We start from the raw sequence: 20,405 nt of genomic DNA, 5'->3' as shown, positions 1-20,405 counted from the left end.
GACATGAGCTGCAGAGCGGGCTGTTCGTAGTTTCCATGGACCGTCGGTCAGTCTGCTGCCTGCGGGGCTGGAGGAGGAGCGAGGCTGTGTCCTGGCTCTCCTCTGGGCGTCCTGCCTTCCTGCCGCGCTGGGGGTTAGCGCATCCCCAGCGGTGGCCTTTGCGATTCACCCCGTCCCCCTGTGTGGGGTGCCTGCCCCTTTAGAGAAACGCCCTCGGACACAGTTGCTGGCTTTTTGCTCAGCGTGATTGTGGATGCAGTGTTTTCCTCTGCGCAGCCGTGCCCGGCACCCTCTGCTGACGCCAGTCCCCCTTGGACAGGGCGCCGGCGTGGAAAGAGGCACGTGCTGGGCCTCTAGCGGCGGCAGCACGTGACGGGGCTTTCCGGGGGCACTCCCCGCGGTCCTCGCTGGCCTGCACCTGGGAGCTCTCAGTGACGGCGTTAGCCCTGCAGGTTGGAGGAGGTCACCTTCCACAGTGCGCCTTCCTGCCATCTGCTGCACAGCTGTCTGACGGTCCCAGTGTGAGGGGCCCCCGGAGGCGTGCAGTGCACACGCCCAGGCCCGGCTGCCCCATCCGCAAGGGAGTCCACAATCTCCTCCTCTCGTTCCATCACACTCTGTGGGAGGAAACTAGTTTTCATTCCTAGTATTGTCGTGCAGGTGGGTCAGCGTTATCAGTACCTTTCAATAGAAGATCTTTCTAGAACAAGTTTAGAGTGGGAGGTTAGGAGCTAGCATCAGCATGGCTGTCCTTACTTTCTGTTTTTCATTCTGGTTCTTTGTCAGGTTTGGGGACAGAGATTTTAAGAAGTTTTACTTACTGCTTTCTCATCAATTTATGGTTTTTGTGTTTTTTTGGTTTTGTTTTTTTTTTAATGACCCTTTGATTTTATTAAGAGTTAACTCAGGAAGGTACATGATACTTTTATTTTTTTAGCATAGAGAAAGGACCTTCCCAAATTTTATTTGCAAGTGGATTACCATATAGATTGAGAGTGAAAACCAAAAATCCAAAGGGGAAAAGAAAACTTGTATTTTGTAGCAGAGCCTGTAATAGCTGGAGGTTCCCGGACTTCTCTGGTGGTCCAGTGGGTAAGGCTCCGCGCTCCCAGTGCTGGGGCCCGGGTTCAGTTCCTGGTCGGGGAACAAGATCCCACACGTGTGCCGCAACCAAGAGTCCGCATTCTGCAATTTAAACAAAATCCCACATGCCACAACGAAGACCCGATGCGGCCTAAATAAATAAATAAATAAATTTAAAAATTAAAAAAACATAAAAGCTGGAGGTTCCGAGTTCCTCCAGTGCTGGTATTCTCACCATACCCTTGAAACGGCCCCTGGAACTTAACAGATTTTTAGACGTGAATAGCAACGTTTATATCCTATATAAATTACTTACAATTATGGTTTGCCTTATGATACCTCTTATCTTTGAAAGGAATTGATTTAGCCCTGGGAGATGACATTCAGATTTCTCTTGACATCCTGAAGCCTAGGTGTCAGCATACTCAGTTGCTATTTGTATAGATGCTTTTCCTGTAAGTGAGAGCTCATCATGACTAAGAATACACTAGTAGTAAACAAAGTTTTTTTAAAGTGTTAACAGTGTTGGAAAGATGAAAAGATTTGTATCCTGTGCTCTACTTTCATTTGACATGTGATAGTATTTATGATGAGCCCGAACCATGTCTACTTGTATTTTTCTGAAGGACACTGTGCTTTTACTCACAGTTCTGATCATTTTCGGTTTATGTAAACATGGCCCTGGTACTTTTATATAACATACATTCTACAAAGTGCTTTGGATATATACTATAGATTAGAGTAATGCTGCGTTTATACAGCATCAGTGGGGTGTGAGTTACGCCCTGTAAGAGAATCTTCCAGACAACTAAATCACCCTTGTAAGTAATAAAACATCTTTTTTTAATGCAAGGTTTACATTAAAAACAGTTAAGCTACATTACACATTTTCCTACATTTTGGACAAAATGTTCCCTACATAATTAGCAATTTCAAAGTGACTGAAGATCATCATCACATAAATAGAACTAGTGGTTATTTATTGGTCGTCATAACACTGATTGATCCAGACTGTCGTGGCCAGGTCTGGCTTGTTTAATTTTTCTCTCCTGTCTCACTCTCAGGCTGTAAGAGCTCCCTTCTGCCATTAGTATACTTGACTCTGGCATTTGCAATGTAATGTTTCTAATATGCTGGGATTTTGAGACTGAAAAGCCAAGTGTATTGGATGGATGTATAGACTAAGTGCTGAATCTTCGTATGAGATATCCTGCAGCATCAGCCGTGTACATTCCGGTGTCTTCCATCTGCGCTGGCTCTTGTGTGAATTTAAATGCCCACACCCAAGACGGTCTTCCTGGTGCACTGTGTCTGCCCTTCTCCCCTTCTGTCCATTTTTGTCGCGTCCCCCAGAGACCCTCTGCCCCCTGGACCTGCTGCCCAGACCTCAGGACTGGCTGGAGCGTGCTTTGATCTACTCTTGCTCCCGGTCTTGGCAACTCCTCACCGTTTGCAGCCCGGGTCCCATTTCTCCTGGCCTGGGATGCCTTTGCTAAGTCTTCCAATTAACAAGGCAGTTACTTGGTCCTCTCTCTGCCTTCTCCTACCATTTTTTACAGATTGCTGTTAGAGCATTTGTTTAAGATGATCATGATAGTAATGGCTGACCTTCCAGAGCACAGAGTATGTGTATTATCTCATTGAACACACGGTTTATAAAAGACCCTTTAAATAGATACTACTGTGTTCTTCATTTTACAGATTAGTTAGGGAGAAGTCACAGTAGGAACTTGGCCAAGTGGCAGAGCTGGGATTTAAGTCCAGGCAGCTTGATTCCTGTTTCCTCACTGTTCGTGAGTCAGCTGATAACTGGTCCAAGGTCACATACCGAGTGAGTGACAGAACTGGAATTTGCATCCTGGGTAGTTTGACCTTGGAGCCAGTGCTCTGAATTGTTTTGCTCTCCAGCACTCCCTTTTGTGAGCTCCTTAAAGGCCGAGACCTCACAGTGTCCATCTGTGTATCTGCAGAACAGTGGCACATAACAGGTTCTTAAATGTTTGAAGATGAATTTGTGAACTTTTTCACCGCCTGATACGGAGCAGTGCTAACGTTAACGGCACTAAGCTGGCCATCTGCCCTTGTGTTGTGTCTCAGACAGAATTTTAGTGCCTTGACCTTCATTATTCCTCCGCATCCTCTTCGTCCAAACTGATCCTCTGACTGCACTTCACCGAACTCAAAAAGCCGGCGCCTTCGCCCAGACTCAGGGTACCAAGCACAACTGACCACAGATACGCCACATGTACATGTATCTGTGAGAGAGAGACAGGAGAAACGAGAGAGAAGAATGAGTGCCTGAAACCATGTGGTCAGTTCAAGAAATACGCAAACAGCAGCGACAGAAAAAAGCCACCTGAAACGTGCGTGGGAAGGAGGGGAGAGACAGGAGGATGTGGGCAGAGAGAGCATATGCTCACGTGAGCAGGAGAGCACCAGGGGAGGGGATGGAAGGGTTGAGGGCAGAGAGACATAGTTCATTCTTGATGTTAAATCCATCCATCGGAGCTTTGATCATAGTGGTCGTACTTGTGAGGTATGGCAAGAATAAACTTTATAGATAAACAAAAGATGCAGAATGCCAAACTGATCTTCCAGATTCTGTGAAGTAAGCATAAATATATAATACACATCAGTTTGTGGTCCTTTAAAATTCAACTACTGTATGACAAAGGGGACTTAAAGAAAATTGTTTTGGGCTTCCCTGGTGGTGCAGTGGTTAAGAGTCCGCCTGCTAATGCAGGGGACATGGGTTCGTAACCCGGTCCGGGAAGATCCCACATGCCGTGGAGCAGCTGGGCCCGTGAGCCATGGCCGCTGAGCCTGCGCGTCCGGAGCCTGTGCTCCGCAACGGGAGAGGCCACAACAGTGAGAGGCCCGCGTACCAGAAAAAAAAAAAAAAATCTAATAGACTATATATTAACATTAGTATAATAAACATAAATATTCTTTAAGGTAATAATGTATATATCTGTGTTTAACTTTTTTAGCTCTTCAATACACTGTATTACTCTTGTATCTAGGACTTTGCCAGTGCTGTGACGTTTACTGAGAAGACTCTTACCCCTCTCCCTTCCCTATCCCATCTGTATACTTTCTGTAAATTCACTGCCAAGGCACTTAGTACATTCTAGTAGGAATTACTGTTTTTCTTGTTTACCACTGTTTTCCTACAAATACGCACTATTTGATAATATATCAAATGATAATGTATCTACTTCATGTATAAAATGTTCAGAAAATATTAATAAAATTCAATTTTCTGATGACTGAGATAAGAGTATGGACTCATATAATTAAGACATGCCCCTTGAGTTATTTTTATAGTAGTAATTTAAGGGGAAAGAAAAGGAAAGACATGAGCAGGCAAGATCTGGAGAAGACAGGGCACCATCAGTGCAGTATTATTGAGTGTTCTGTATTCGGCCAGTATTCTGGTAGGCGCTCAAGGAAGCCGGTTGTCAAACTGGGGAGAGAGAATTAATACTGGTTAGAGGACTGGGATCAGCTAAAAGGAGCTGTTGACGGCTTTGAATTTGGAGGTTTAAGCAACTGGAATTGTTGTATTTCCCCATTTCAGTTCCACTCAGCACTTACTGAACGTGACTTGTGTGTCCGCATGGAAAGGAAGCGATGTGTCCAGGAAGGATGTCGTGGTCTGAGTTAGCGCGTTACCTTCAGGACAGTGATCCCTAGTGCCAGTGTGCTCTTGGCTTTCACAGATGACACGTTCTGAGTCAAGGTTCCTATTTTGACCTTGGCATGTGTGCTGACTGGTATGTCGTCTTCTTCCAGTCTGTGTAGGGCACGGTGCCTAGCCATGGGTAGGAGGATAGTTGTGGTAGTTAAGAGCTTGAAACACTTTTGAGTCAGACACACCTGGTTTTTTATCCTGGCTCTGCCATTTACTTCACGGTTTTCCTATCTACTGTAGTATCTACTGTTCAGTTATTGTGAGGATTAGCTAAATAGTCCATGGAGGGTACTTAGCTAGTACCATGCCTAGCACACAGTAAGTGCTCTGTGAAAGGTTAGCGATAAATATTTCAGGATCGTCTCTATCAGCATTTGGGTCAAGGCCCAGGTCCCATTGTCTAAGGTACAGACTCCGACAGTAACAATGTCTTGGCCGTTCTTGTTCTCTTAGCACTGTGCACCCATGATGTCAATATGTTCCTAAAATCAGGGCCACTGATCAGAATGGATGATCTGCTGCCGTCCTGTCTCCCTGAGCTTCTCTTCCGCCGTACCACCCTTGAGCCCACCACGCTTCTTACCATCCCCTGGTCTGTATTCTTTCTTTACCTCCTCCTTGGAATGCTCGCCCTCCAGAGCCCAAGCCCACAAGGCGTGCCTCACTTAGTCTCGTTGCATGTCGCCTGTTCGGAAAGGCTCTCCTTGTCCATCCCATTGAAATATTACTTTTTAAAAAAGTTTATTTATTTATTTATTTTTGGCTGCATTGGGTCTTCATTGCTGCGCGCGGGCTTTTCTCTAGTTGTGGCGAGCGGGGGCTACTCTTTGTTGCCGTGAGCGGGCTTCTCACTGCGGTGGCTTCTCTTGTTGCGGAACACGGGCTCTAGGCATGCGGGCTTCAGTAGTTGTGGCACACGGGCTCAGTAGTTGTGGCTCGAGGGCTTAGTTGCTCCGCGGCATGTGGGATCTTCCCGGACCAGGGCTCGAACCCATGTCCCCTGCATTGGCAGGCGGACTCTCAACCACTGCGCCACCAGGGAAGCCCCAAAATGTTAGTAATCACTTTCTTCTCCTGCTTTATATCTCTTCATGGCACTTCTTAGTGTCTTACATTATTTTATACATTTATTCATCAGTTGTCATCCTCCTGTTTGGGAATGCAGGTTCGTCAGGTCAGCCTCATCACTGCTCTGTCTTCAGTGCCTGGGCAGTCAGTAAATATCTGTTCAGTAAATGACTTATACCTAAACACTAAAATTACTCTTTAAAGATGATTGTAGAACGAGCTAAGTTGGGGAATGATACTGAAAAAAATCTGAAATTGCAATTTCTTTTTCTTTAGAAAAGTGTGGACTCTGGAGAGATGAAAGGGAAACCATCTCCTCGTAAACAGCGCTTCATGCAGTTTTCCTCACTGGAACACGGGGGAGAGTATTACATGACACCACGGGACTTCCTCTTCTCAGTAATGTTTGACCAAATCGAACGTAAGTTGTGTTTTTGTTTTTTAAGTTAAAAAAAATCAAATATTAGGGCTGAAAAACCTCTGTTTTTTAGAATTGGTAACAGCTTTTCTTCATTTTAATTACCATCATTCTTTGTACTATGCGTTTACTTAATTATTTAGACTTTCAACCCTTGTGACACTAAACTTGTATTTATTTATTTGTTTAAGAAATAGTTGCTTTGGGGCTTCCCTGGTGGTGCAGTGGTTGAGGGTCCGCCTGCCGATGCAGGGGACACAGGTTTGTGCCCCGGTCCGGGAAGATCCCACGTGCCATGGGGCGGCTAGGCCCGTGAGCCATGGCCGCTGAGCCTGCACGTCCGCAGCCTGTGCTCCACAACAGGAGAGGCCACAACAGTGAGAGGCCTGCATACCGAAAAAAAAAAAAAAAAAAAAAAAGAAAAAGAAAAAGAAATAGTTGCTTTGTACTTGGGTTTTTCTGAAGAGAGGAAAAATAGGTAAGTTTTTAAATGTCACTAAATAAGTTCTTAATAGGGTAACTGATTCATCGAAGATGTTACATTTTGGTGGTGTTGATGTTTTAAATTGGGCAAAAAAAGGAAACTAGGTTAGAGCAATTAAGAGGGTCACACAGGGGGTGGGGTGGTGGTGGGATGAACTGGACAATTGGGATTGACATGTATACACTGATGTGGATAAAATGGATGACTAATAAGAACCTGCTGTATAAAAAAATGTGATCAAATATATTCTATTGGAAAGAAGCAAAAATAGACCATATTTACTGTCTAAAAATATATATATATTTGATCTTTGAAAAAAAATCAACAGAAATTAAAAATTCACCTTCGACCTTACTCAAACCTAGATCCCTCTCCTGAGTTAACTACAGGTTTATTATGTAACTTTTAAAGACCTTTTCTAATGCATTCATATGCTTCTGAATGTTTGAAATATTAAATATTATTTTGTTTTATTGAGGTGGGTCTTTTCATATGTATGGATACTATATGTATTTCTGGAAATTGTTGAACACAGTTTTACTCTGTCTCAGATTGTATTTTAATCAGTGCAAAAAGTTGAAATACTATAAGGAGCAATGCTTGAAATACCCCCCAAAAAAAAAAATTGGTTGAGGAGAGAGAGAGGGAGACAGACAAAGAAGGAGAGAGAACAGGAATCTTGTGTGGTCACATTGGCTAAAAATTGAATTATTATTATAACAGTTTTAAAAATAAGCTTTAATACCTATACTGTACTTATATAAAACTAAAACTTAATTTTCTTTCATCTGCTAAAAAGAGAAAGCTTCATTGGACTAATGGTCTGCTCTTGATATAAGCTATTGTGAAAGGTTTCCATTTTTAAGTAATCTGCCTAGAAAGTAACAATTTTGTGTTTTATCAAAATAATTTCCTGTGCTTCGTGTTATCTTTATCACCAGGTCTTTGATTACTTGAAAAACCTAGTTTTCTCAATATTAAAGTTTTGCTCAGAACTAAAAAAAAGGAGGGTCATACAATGGAGTCATGATGCCACTGGTTTAAAAAAACCCTGAAAAAATAGAATGAGAAGCAAAAATCCAAAAACTATAATTAAATAATTTTATTTCATAAACTGTCTACTCCCAGTTATCCCAAATTATCAGAAATTCTTCGTTTTATTTATCTAAATCAGTCCCTTTCACTTTGCAGAGAGTAGATATAGCCTCGTCCTTTGTGCCCTATATTGCAGAAGTGTTCTTTGAAAAGTTCTTGGCTTCCTGACACCTTGCGAAGTGTGCCGACAGTCTTGCCCTGTGGATAGCTGCATATGGAACAGGTGGGATGGGGCAGGGCAAGGTGAGCCGGAAGAAGTATAGATTGAATGTGGGAAGACGTCATTGACACTGAGGGGTGGCTTGAGCCAAAACGAATGATCATGATGTGTTCTAGGGACAGTAAGTTCACCAATCACTAGCACCAAAGCATGGCATGGGGGGTAGTGAAAAACAGTAAAGGGCCAAGTGTACTGAGGATTTCAGTGACCCTCTGCAACCACCAGAGAAATGTGTATTTGGTCGAGATAAGGGGACGTCATCTTGAACCAGTGAGGGATCGGTGAAGGTTTATGAGAAGGAAAATACTGTGGTAAAAATATATTTAGATTATTTTGGTACGGCTTCTGTTAATCTGAAACGCTAAAACAACCAGTTATTTTACCAGCAAAATGGTTTATTTGGGAGGAGCAAAGAACTGCAGTTCACAACGTGCATCAGTGACAAACCATGTGCAAGTCCCTTAAAGCAAAGGAGAGAAAACTCTTTCATAGAAGAGAAGGGGAAATTGGGAGGGGCTGTTATAAATGAAAAGTGCACTGGAGGGAAGTGGGAGTTTGAAGTAGTGGCTTTTCATTGCCCGGCAAGGAGCACATGTTTCTCCCTCTTGCTGGAGGTGCAGAGTGTGTCTCCCTGGGGGTCGCATTGAGCACTGGAGGTGTGTGCACGAGCCCTTCTCTCCTGGCCTCCTGACTCCCTTGCAGTAACGTCTCCCTTTATTAGCTTTCACACTGTTTTGGAGGGAAGCTTAACAGTATATATCAGAAATCTTGAAAATATTTACTTATTTTGATGCAATAAGTTCCGTCCTAGAAAATTAGTCTAAGTAAATAATTGGAGAGATACAAAAAATTTTCTTTTAAAAAATAGTTTAGGGCTTCCCTGATGATGCAGTGGTTATGAATCTGCCTGCCAATGCAGGGGATATGGGTTCGATCCCTGGCCTAGGAAGATCCCACATGCCGTGGAGCAGCTAATAAACCGATGCACTGCAACTACTGAGCCTGCGTGCTAGAGCCCACGAGCCACAACTACTGAGCCCACGTGCCTAGAGCCCGTGCTCTGCAACAAGAGAAGCCACGACGAAGAGTAGTCCCCACTCTCAGCAACTAGAGAAAGCCCGCACGCAGCAACAAAGACCCAACAAAGACCCAGCCAAAAATAAAAACAAATAAATAAATAAACTTATTTTTTTTAAAAAAGTAGTTTAGCTTCTTCAACATGTAAAGAGCTTGGATATTGTCACTCCTGTTCTCACAGCACAAAAGAAGCTGGAAGATTGAAAATCAACAGCTCTTCTCAGATACATGAGAGAATTGAGACCACAGGGCACACAGAGCGAAAACTGGAGAAGGTAGACACAGAGAGAAGCCACCCACTGGAGCCACCGTCTGGCAGGAGTGTTTCAGGAGTTGCTAGAGCCTGAGCATGGGCTACCTTCAGAGATAAAAATTTGTGAAAATCCACCCTGAGGGCCCCACCAGTCCTCACAGTGAAGGTCTGAGAAAAATCTTCTCCTGCTTCCCCGGCAAGGGGAGGAGAAAAGTAACCATTTTGAATTTCCCAGAGCATTCTGTTCTCCTTAACAAAGGCCTGCACAAAAAGGAAACTATGTTACCCAAGTCTAACCCACAGCCTAACCAACCTGGGGAAATGGAAGAACCCAACTCCAGCCCCGGTTACCTTTCCTGGCTCACTTAAGGGGGAAAAACAGAAAACTGAAAGCACTTGTGAAGATCATAGCCTAGGGACACGGGCTCACTAACAGACTGAGACCCATCATAGGATCTCCCCACAGGTCACCACACACCATCAGTAGGGCTCCTATATAGCACGCAGACACAGCTGAAAGAACTATGCCTCTCAGACCTTACTTAAGAAGGCTCTAGGGAGACAAAAACACAGCAGAGGAGACAAACCAGGACATTAGGAAGTTTTAGCTGCTGACATCTACAACTAGAGCAAACAGTGAACACAGCCTAATGCTAGCCAAGTAAACAGAACCTCACACCAAAGGCCTATTTACTGTAGTAATGTTTACCTAGCACATCATATCTGGCTCTCAACGGTAAAATCAAGTGGCGTACTAAACGGCAAAAAGCGTCATCTGAAGAGGCAAAAGCAAACATCAGAACCTGATTCAAATATAGCAGATATTTTGGAATTGTCAGACCAAGAATTCTGAATAACCATAATTAATATACTGAGGACTCTAAAAGAAAGAGTTCACAACATATAATAACAGATGGGTAATGTAAACTGAGATAGGGAGACTCTTAGAGTCAAAAGGAAATGTTAGAAATAAAAAACTCTGTAACAGAGATGAAGAATGCCTTTGATGGTCTCATCAGAATAATCCTCTGGGCCCAGGAAATAATTGGTGATCTTGAAGATATGTCAGTCAAAACTTCCCAAATTGAAAAGAAAAAAGACTGGAAAAAACAATATTCAGAAACTGTAGGATAATTCAAAAAGTGTAACATACCCATAATGGCAATACCAGAAAGAGAAGGAAGAACAGAAGAAAGATTGGTAGTATTAACAGCTGAGAATTTTCCAAAATTATTAACAAAGACCAAACTACAGATTCAAGAAACTCACAAAATACCAAGCAGGTTTAATACAAAAATAAACTCAAAATGGATACCAAGCAGGATGAATACAAAAATAAACTCAAAAAACCTAAATGTGGGGTTGATACTATGAAATTCCTAGAGGAAAATGTAGGCAGAACACTCTTTGACATAAATCACAGCAATATCTTTTTGGATTTGTCTCCTAGAGTAATGGAAATAAAAACAAAAATAAACAAATGGGACGTAATTAAACTTAATAGCTTTTGCACAGCAAAGGAAACCATAAACAAAACAAAAAGGCAACCTACGGAATGAGATAAAATATTTGCAAACAAGATGACCGACAAGGAATTAATCTCCAAAATATACAAGCAGCTCATGCAGCTTGATATCAAAAAAACAAACAACCCAATCAAAAAATGGGCAGAAGATCTAAATAGACATTTCTCCAAAAAAGATATACAGATTGCCAACAAACACATGAAAAGATGCTCAACATCATTAGAGAAACGCAAATCAAAACTACAATGAGGTATCACCTCACACCAGTCAGAATGGCCATCATCAAAAAATCTACAGACAATAAATGCTGGAGAGGGTGTGGAGAAAAGGGAACCCTCTTGCCCTGTTGGTGGGAATGTAAATTGGTGCAGCCACTGTGGAGAACAGTAGGGAGGTTCCTCAGAAAACTGAAAATAGAGTTACCACATGATCCAGCAATTCCACTACTGGGCATACATCTGGAGAAAACTCTAATTCGAAAAGCTACATGCACTCCAATGTTCATAGCAGCACTATATACAACAGCCAAGACACGGATCCATTTTAAGTTAATTTTTGTAAATGGTGTAAAGTGAAAGTGTGCAACTTCATTCTTTTGCATGTGGCTCTCTGTTTATTATTTATTTAATTATTTTTATCTATTATCTAATTACCTATCTAATGATCTAATTATTCACTTGTTGAAAAGAGTGTTGTTTCCCCCATTGAATTGTCCTGGCTTCCTTGTCAGTATCCAACTGAGTATAAATGTATAGGTTTATTTCCAAACTCTCAATTCTGTTTTGTTGTTCTGTATGTGTATCCTTTGCTAGTACCACACAGGCCTGATTACTGTAGCTTTGTATTAGGGTTTGAAATCAGGAAGTCTGAATCCTCCAACTTCGTTCTTCTTTTTCAAGATTCTTTTGGCTATTCAAGGTCTCTTGAAATTCCATATGAATTTTAGGATGGCCTTTTCTGTTTCTTCAAAAAGCACCATTGGAATTGTGATAGGGATTGCAATGAATAGAAAGATTGCTTTTTGTAGTATTGTCATCCTAACAATTTAGGTCTTCCACTCCATTAACACAAGATGTCTTTCCATGTATCTAAATCTTTAATTCTTCCATCAAGTTTTATAGTTTTCACTGTGCAAGTTTTATACCTCTTTGGTTAAATTTATTCCCCAATATTTAATTCTTTGTGATGCTATTGCAAATGGAATTGTTTTTTTAATTTCATTTTGGGATTACTCATTGCTAGTATATAGAAATACAGCTGATTTATGTGTGTTGATTTTGTATGCTATAACTTTAATAAATTCATTCATTAGCTCTAACATTTTTGTGTGAATTTCTTAAGATTTCCTGCATAATGAGATCATGTTTTCTGTGAGCAGATTTAACTGGACTTGTTCCTTTCCTATTTGGAAGCTTTTTATTTCTTTTTCCTGCCTAATTACTCTGGCTAGAAGTTCTAGTCACATGTTAAATAGAAGTGGCGAAAGCAGCATCCTTTTCTTGTTCCTAATGTTTCTGTTAAAGTTTTCAGTCTTCATCATTGAGTATGATGTTAGCTCTCATATTACATATGTGTGCCCTTTATAATGTTAAGGAAGATCTCTTCTATTCCTAGTTTATTGGGTGTTTTTACCATGAAAGGGTGTTAGATTTTGTCAGATGCTTCTTTTTTTTTTTTTAGACCAATTTTTATACTGTTTTTCCACTTAACATTTTTATTTATTTTATTATTTATGGCTGTATTGGGTCTTCGTTTCTGTGAGAGGCTTTCTCTAGTTGCGGCAAGCGGAGGCCACTCTTCATCGTGGTGCACGGGCCTCTCACTATCGTGGCCTCTCTTGTTGAGCTCCAGACGTGCAGGCTCAGTAATTGTGGCTCGCGGTCCCAATTGCTACGCGGCATGTGGGAACTTCCCAGACCAGGGCTCGAACCCGTGTCCCCTGCATTGGCAGGCAGACTGTCAACCACTGCGCCACCAGGGAAACCCTGTCAGATGCTTCTCTTGCATCCATTGAGATTATCTTGTGGGGTTTTTCTTTCATTCTATTAATGTGGCCTGTTGCATGGATTGATTTTCATATCTTGAACCACCCTTGCATTCCAGTGATAAATCCCATTTGCTCATGGTGTATAATGCTTTCAATGGGCTGTTGGATTCTGTTTTCTAGTATTTTTTTGAGAAATTTTACACCACTATTAATAAGAGATAGTAGCCTGTAGTAGTTTTCTTTCCTTGTTTGTGTCTAACTTTGGTATCAGAGTAGTGCCGGTCTCTTAGAATGAGTTCACACACGTTACCTCCTCTTCAGATTTTGGAAGAGTTTGAGGAGGATTGGTGTTAATTCTTTAAATGTTTGGTAGGATTCACTAGTGAGACCATTGGCCCTGGGCTTTTCTTTGTTGGGAAGTTTTTGATTACTGATTCACACTCCATACTTGTTTGGATACATTCACATTTCCTATTTTTTACTGTGTTCCATAAGTTTCAGCATGTTGGTTTACAGTGTTGTTCTCATTCTCTAGTTCTTTAATGATCTTCTCTGTGGTGGTTCTGTCCATTGTTGAAAGTAGAGTATTGAAATCTATTATTGTCGAACTGTCTTTTTTCCCTTCAAGGCTGTCAGTTAGGCAACTTTTTAAAAGCATGTAAAGAGTGAGATCCCATTTCTTCCTTGTTTATATATATGTATAAGTAAAATACAGTCTGCAAGGATATTTGCCATGTTGCTAATAGTTCACTCTTACTTTTGGAATTATCAGTTTTTGTATTTTCTTTTTGTCTTGTAATTTTCTAATTCATCAGCAACAAATATTTATTATTTGCATTAAAAAGAAAAAGTTAAAAATACGTCTTAAAGAAATCTACATTTAGAAGGTGAGTGAAGCAAGAAGAGCCAGTTACAGAGATTTTTTTAAAATAAGACCATTGGCCACGGATGAGAATGCAGTGTCATGGGAGCAGGAAGTGTTTGGTCAGTAGTGTGGGTTTCCAGAAAGATCCAGTAGGATGGGAATTGGGGAGAGGCTGTTGGATTTGGTCATCAGCATGGGTCACCAGGACCTTTGGTAGATCAGTGTCAAGAGAGTGGTGGGCAGTTAAAGAAAGAATTAGAACTGAAAATGACAGGTATAGATTGCTTTTTCTAAAAATTTTTATCTGAAAGGTACAAAACAGAGAGGATGCTATTATGAAGGAAAACAAAGGATAATGAAAGAATTTTTTAGAAATACTTAATAGCCAGACAGTCCTTGTTTATCAGAAATGTCTGTGCTGTGACCTGTATTGTAATTTATTCTAATTTTTTCATTTAGGGTTTCAAGTGGAGGTTGTAAAAGCTTGATTAGCAGAATATTAACATATCGTATATTTGTAAACAGTATGTGTTAATGTCTGTTTTCTCTTTACCCGACTCAGTGGTTCACTCCTTTGACGTTCTCTCACAAACATTTGTATTTTCTTCCTCATGTAACGTGAGCTGTTTACTCTTGTGCTCAGTGTTATCAAAGAATTTTCCCGGGAGTTCCCTGGTGACCTAGTGGTTAGGATTCCGGGCTTTCACTGCCATGGCCCAGGTTCAATCCCTGATTGGGGAACTGAGATCCCACAAGCTGTGCAGCACAGCCCACCCCCACACACAAAAAGAATTTTCTCCCATTTTATGTTCTTTCAATTGAATCTAAGTTTACTTCGCTCTACTTTGTTTTAGCCATAGGCCCAGGTTCTTCTAATGAAGTTCAAAGTTTACATGGCTTTTTCTTCGTTTCATTGTTGTTGTTTTTATGCAACCCTTGATTCAACCAATTTAGGTTCTTACAATGTTTCCACTTTATTATTCATTGGAATGCAGCTGAACTCTATCAGAAGGCATTTAGCTAAATGAAGAATGAGTAATTTTGAAGGCTGAATAATACATCCTTTATGCATATGATGTCCTTCATCTTCATTTTTCATCGTGGATAAGAAAAAGAAGAATCGTGGTTGCATTCCTGCGGATCACGATGAACAGCACAACAAGGAAAAACGGAGCCAACCCAGTGACCCGTGATCCTCATGTGTAAACAGAAAGAAATCAGCAGTCTGAAATGTATTAGCTCCTAAACTCATTTTTACCTGGTACTTATCTTCCTGGACTTTTTACAAATAATATACTTTATTAACAGTAATTGATGGGGCTTATTTGAACCACCTCCCCATGCCTCTTTCAGGTGGATGCTGCCCGTTTGTTCTCCCTCATTATTTGTTCGGCTTGGGGGAGATCAGTGTCATCCTAATTGCTTATTGCCCACTCAGAGAACCATAAAAACGTGCTCCTTTCAGAATTAGCTTATCTAGCTGAAACACCATCTTCCCTTATTTAAGTTCTTTTCTATTGAATTCCAAGCTTTGATGCTGATTTCTACTAAATGTCATTAACCTTACAGTACTTAGTTCTCAATTTTAGTGGCCTTCGTTCTCATCATTCACCTCCCATGTCCATTACCTAGAATTGCTCCAGTTTTGAAATCCCAAATTACAGAATCCCTCTCTCTGGCAACAGTTGAATTATCTTTCCACTTTACCCACTTTCTCATACCCGGCATACCTATTCTTGACCTCGTAAAAGCTTCTGCTCTCAGTTAGCCCATTTTTCACAAGTTCTCAGCTCCTTCTGGACCTTCTTCCTTCCCTGTAGCCACACGGTTTGTCATTTTGTCACTCTTTAATCATTGCTTTCCCGTATCTTTCCCCTTTGTCTTTGTTGAACCTAGACTGCTATGAACTGTTGGAGAAAATCCGTGATTATGCAGATCGGAGCCACTAAATTCACATTCTCCAGCTGGGCCTAGGCTCTCCAAGGCGTTTACGCCCGCGGCCTGGCCTTCTGCCAGGGCTGCTCCCTGCCCGCCAAGACTCGTGCCCCCACCACCTCCTCTGCATCTCCTTCCGTCGTGCTCTCCGCCTCTACTGTCTCAGTCTCTGAAGCTTACGGATCCTCTCGTGTCTTCACTGCCTCGACGACCCCGGCACAGTCAGCCCCTCCAGCCACTCGCTTTCCAGCGAGCGGCCCCTGCGCTCGCAGCCCACGTGCTGCTCTCAGGTGCACCGCAGTCTGGCTTCCTGCCTCCCCCGTCTGCTGACTATTCTCTCTTGAACGTCAGCAGTGGCCCCCAAAAGGCCAAGACGGGCGGCTGCTGTTCTTCTGACTCTGGACTGACCCTCTAGCTGCACTTGCTGCTGTGGGCGTCTCTCCCTGGGCGCCCGTGGTTCTGTTCTCAGCGGTGTGTTCCTGCCGTCTGTTTCCTTCGTGCTTCCTCTTCCTACCCGCGCCGAAATGCTCCCTCCCTTCAGCGCTGCTCCCGTTAGACACAGCCCCCAGGGGTGCTTGTCACTGCAGGGTCGTTTCACACTGTCTCAAGCTCCCTGCTGGCGCCTAGAAGCCCTGGTCTCGCTGTGCCTCAGGCACTTACGCGCACAGGCATCTGGAACTCAGCGCACCCGAAACGGAAGGCCGCCTCCTCCCCGTCGCGCCCTTTCCCTGCGGCAGCTCCTCCAGCTCACTCAGGCTGCGGGGGGGTTTCCGTGGGCGTGTTTTCTCTCTGCTCCGTCACCAAGAGCGGCTTATTCTCCCTCCTCCACGTCTCTTCTCCGTCCTTCTCTGTGTCTTCTGTGTCTTTTGCTCAGGGTAGGCCCTCAGCACTTCTGCCCGGATTAATGCGATGGACTCCTTTCCTTCAGGCTGGACCTCCTTCTTCTGAACAACACACTGGTCTTTTTACTCTCCGTAAACGCCTTTAGTGGTTCCCGTAGCTCTTAACTTGCTACTCGGAGCCCTCTTGCTCTGACTTGCGCCTGTGTCTGTCCTCCGGCTGGTACCCTTCGGTTCCGTCATACAGAGCAACTTAAAAACCCACTCTTCCACCTAAAGCTCTTTATGTAAGATAGCAACAATATGTCATTGTCATGAGGAAAGCACTTAAATTTTACTTGGAGGAACGTTATTGAAAGTCAAATTTCTTAGGACTTTTTCTCACAGTAATTTTAGCATGCAGCTCGTCTTAGTAGAATATGATGTTTATTGTATTCCTTCTACGTTGCAATTTTATTGGATTAATCTTATCATCTTCAGAATTAAAAGTTCGCTGAAAATGTATTTAAGGGTACCATAATGAGGCTTTATATTATTAGAAAACTATCATATTAGAAAATGAAAATTTTGTGGTCAAGCATAATTTTCCTTCTTGCCTTAATGGCCTGCATGCTTAAATGTAATGTTCTGTTACTATTAAATGTGTACAGTTCTACCTTAGAACTAATGCTGTTGTAGCAGCATAGAGAGAGCATTTATACTGCGTCTTTCTACCTTAGTAACTTTTGTTAAGGACACCTTATTTCCATTTGTTTAGTCAGACGGAGCTGCATTCTTATCCAGCCAACCAAAGCAAGGCAGGATACACAGATGTCAGCGAAGGATGCGTCAGGGTTCTTTTACCTCATTTGCAGGCACTGCGGTGGGAAACGCGGGACAGACCGACTGCTGACCCGCCAGCGCAAACAGCGGTGACCAGACTGTCCAGCTCCCCAGGAGCCGCAAGATAAATGCCTGCCCCCCTTTCCAGAGGCTGTTGTCACAAGCACAGTGCTGTGCTCGTACCCCAGCCCATCTTACTCCAGCTCTGCTGCCCTTTTCATCCCTCTTACCTGTTCACTTATTTTCCGTAGCACTTGTTGCACCCTAACGTTTACTCTCATATGTATGTACAATTTCCTTAGTTTTGAACTTTCCTGTTTATTATCTGTTTCTCCCCCTAGAGCGCCTGCTCCGTGGCAGGAATTTGTGTCCCTCGTGCTCAGTGACATAAACCGAATACCCTGCATAGCGCTCGGCACATAGCAGGTATTCGCTCGTTCACAGGAGTTTCTGTCGGGCGTCCGAGAGGAGGTGTTGAGTAAGCAGTCAGATGTACAAGTAGGAGAGAGAACAGAACTGAAATGTAGGTTGAAGACTCTTCAGTGGCTCCACGAGAGCTGAGACTTCATGAGGTTGCAAGAGCGAGTTTAAATGGGAAAGCCGGGTGCAAGGAAGAGCTCTGGGGTGACCAGCATTTACAGGCGGGGAGGGCAGGTGGGAGAAGCCACAAGCCAGTGCCGTTCCAGTTACGTGAGGCGTCCGTCAGAGGCGGGTCCGTAGAGACAGCAAGTAGATTCGTGGTTGCCCACAAGTACGGAAGAGGAGTGACGCTAATGGGTTTTCCGCGCTTTGGGCGGGAGATGAAAACGTCCTGAAAGTAGATGGTGGTGATGGCTGCACCGCTCTGAATATCCTAAAAACCATTGAACCGCACAGCTTCAATGGGCGGATTTTGTGATATATGAAGTGTATCACAATAAAGCTATAAAGACGTGTAAAAATACCAGTCCCTGTTCCCAGTTGAAAATATTAATTTTAAAATTATTTTCATGGAAAAGACTGACAAGTACAGGTTTCTGGTCACTGACTATCCTGCTGAACTGAATGAATAAGCATTTTCAGAACTCTAATGGAAAACTGACGAGTTCATAAAAGTGCTAACAAAAGATCAAGATTAAAAAAATGAATTACATGGGACTGAGTGAACTGATGAGGATGATTATAATTTTTGTGACTTTTCTGTTTGAATAAAAAAAAATCCCACAAGGACTCAGAGGCAAAAAATATACAAATCAATTTTCACTGCAAAGTAAAGGAGCTGTGACAGTGGAGAATGACTGGACTGAAGGTCAATATCATGACGTAGTGTGAGTGCGTGTCCCGTTTGGTAATTGCAGTCACTGTTGCTTTTGTTGTGCTCATCCATTGACAGTGCTTGGTGTCGGTTTACTTGTCTCTTGTAAAAATAAAATACTCTGTGTGTGAAAAAGAATACAGTAAAAAAATAAATAAAATTACTACACTTTACAAAAAGTAAATGGAGACGCTAAAATAATAAAAACATGACTCTTTATATGCATTTCCAATATCAGAGAACTCATTGTGGGTCTAAACCGAAACATTTTCATCTAGGTCAGTTCTAACAGAAAAGTGAACTGATTTGTAGAAGCCATCTCAGAAGTTTTAAAAGCACAGGTTGCTGATAAATTCATTTGCCAAAAAACTTAGCTGCTTAGGCTTCCAAGGACTCACTAAGCAGTCTCCTTCCCATCCCTGCAGTGAAACAGAAAATCAGTGCGTGGGTAGGAGTGGGCCGCGAGCACACTCTGCCCTGCAGCGTCTGAGTGCTGACCCGTATCCACAGGCAAATACTTTCTCCTCTCCGGGCCTCCTTGTAAACACACCCTTGCGCACGCGTACCTGAGATGGGGCGTGGCGAGCGCTTCCGTAGTCGGCAGAGTGCAGGGTGGCAGATACTTTGTCTGTCCCCCAGCTCATGACCCCGCAGCCTGACTGGAGAGGATGCGTCTTCCTGTGTGAGAAGAACAGGTTTAAAGCCCGCGGGCCATGCTTTTATTTCTTAAAGACAGATTTCTCCTCCTCGGAAGGATATTCAGGAGGGTCAGTTTCCCTCTACCCTTGTATTCTTTAGACATTCCTATGCTTTTAATCAGCTTGCTTATTGTTATTCTCTGAATGGTATAAAAAGGAATCATTAAAAAAAAAGGATGAGTTACAAATGAAATAAGATAATGAAATGAAATGATTAAAACATGGTTCTTTTCATAATCCAAGCCTCAAGCACATTATTACTCTTCTGATAGCCTCTATAAAATCATTCTAAATATGAGATTCTTTGGAATTACATCCAATGTAAGCCTACTTTACGGGGCTTGTATACAAACAAAAAGTAAAACAAGATAAATTAAGACATTTAATTCTAAAATGATTCAACTTTTCATTCAACATCCTGAGAAAAAAATTAAAACTTGGATTCTGTTTTCTGGCTTATTTTTGTGATTGTTGTCATAAGAAACTGGAAGAACTGTTCACTGTACGTATTTCAGAGGTCATTTATCAACAGTTTGTACGCTTGGGATGTGGCACCAAGAAGCAGTGGCCTGAAAGGTTTACTCCGCAGTGCCCGACTCGCGGCCCACACGGAAGCGCTGAGCTCCGCTCGCAGCTTCATCCCGTGGCACGAGGAACAACCTTGATCCCCCGTAAGGACAGCTGGTTTCCATGGTGTTTGGGGACATGGGGCACCTGACGCACGGAGCAGCCCAGATCAGATCAGTCTGGTGTGTAGTTTCACGCCGAGATGAAAATCCTGGAGGATGTAAACAATGAAAGTGACATGCACCCTCAGAGAGTCTCCGGTCTAGTCATGGGGACAAAGCTGATGCCCCCCCTTAGGAGTTCTTCTTGAGCCTCTGTCTTCAAGTCCTCTTCTCTCCTCCTCGCCTTCTTCCTCGAGGACCTTGCCCCCATCAGTGACTTAGCTGTTCCCTGAACACTGACTTCCATGTGTGTGTCTCCAGACCAGACCTCTCACCTGACCAGCTTCTCCTCTAGGAAGTGCCAGAGGCATCTCAAGTC

At 42.7% G+C, this 20,405-nt stretch overlaps 1 protein-coding gene across 1 annotated transcript in view; it reads left to right on the top strand.

Moving 5' to 3' along the window:
* The window catches only part of MICU2 (mitochondrial calcium uptake 2), an 80,685-nt gene that overhangs the window by 21,119 nt on the left and 39,161 nt on the right, over positions 1 to 20,405 (top strand). The window contains exon 2 of the mRNA XM_059041481.2: positions 6,122 to 6,266. Coding sequence (XP_058897464.1) covers positions 6,122 to 6,266 — 145 coding nt within the window. The remainder of the gene's footprint in view (positions 1 to 6,121; positions 6,267 to 20,405) is intronic.

Source organism: Kogia breviceps, chromosome 16 (genome assembly GCF_026419965.1).
Source record: "Kogia breviceps isolate mKogBre1 chromosome 16, mKogBre1 haplotype 1, whole genome shotgun sequence".
Lineage (NCBI taxonomy): Eukaryota > Metazoa > Chordata > Mammalia > Artiodactyla > Physeteridae > Kogia > Kogia breviceps.
Note: the sequence above shows the minus strand (reverse complement) of the source record. Positions and strands in the feature narration are given on the sequence as shown.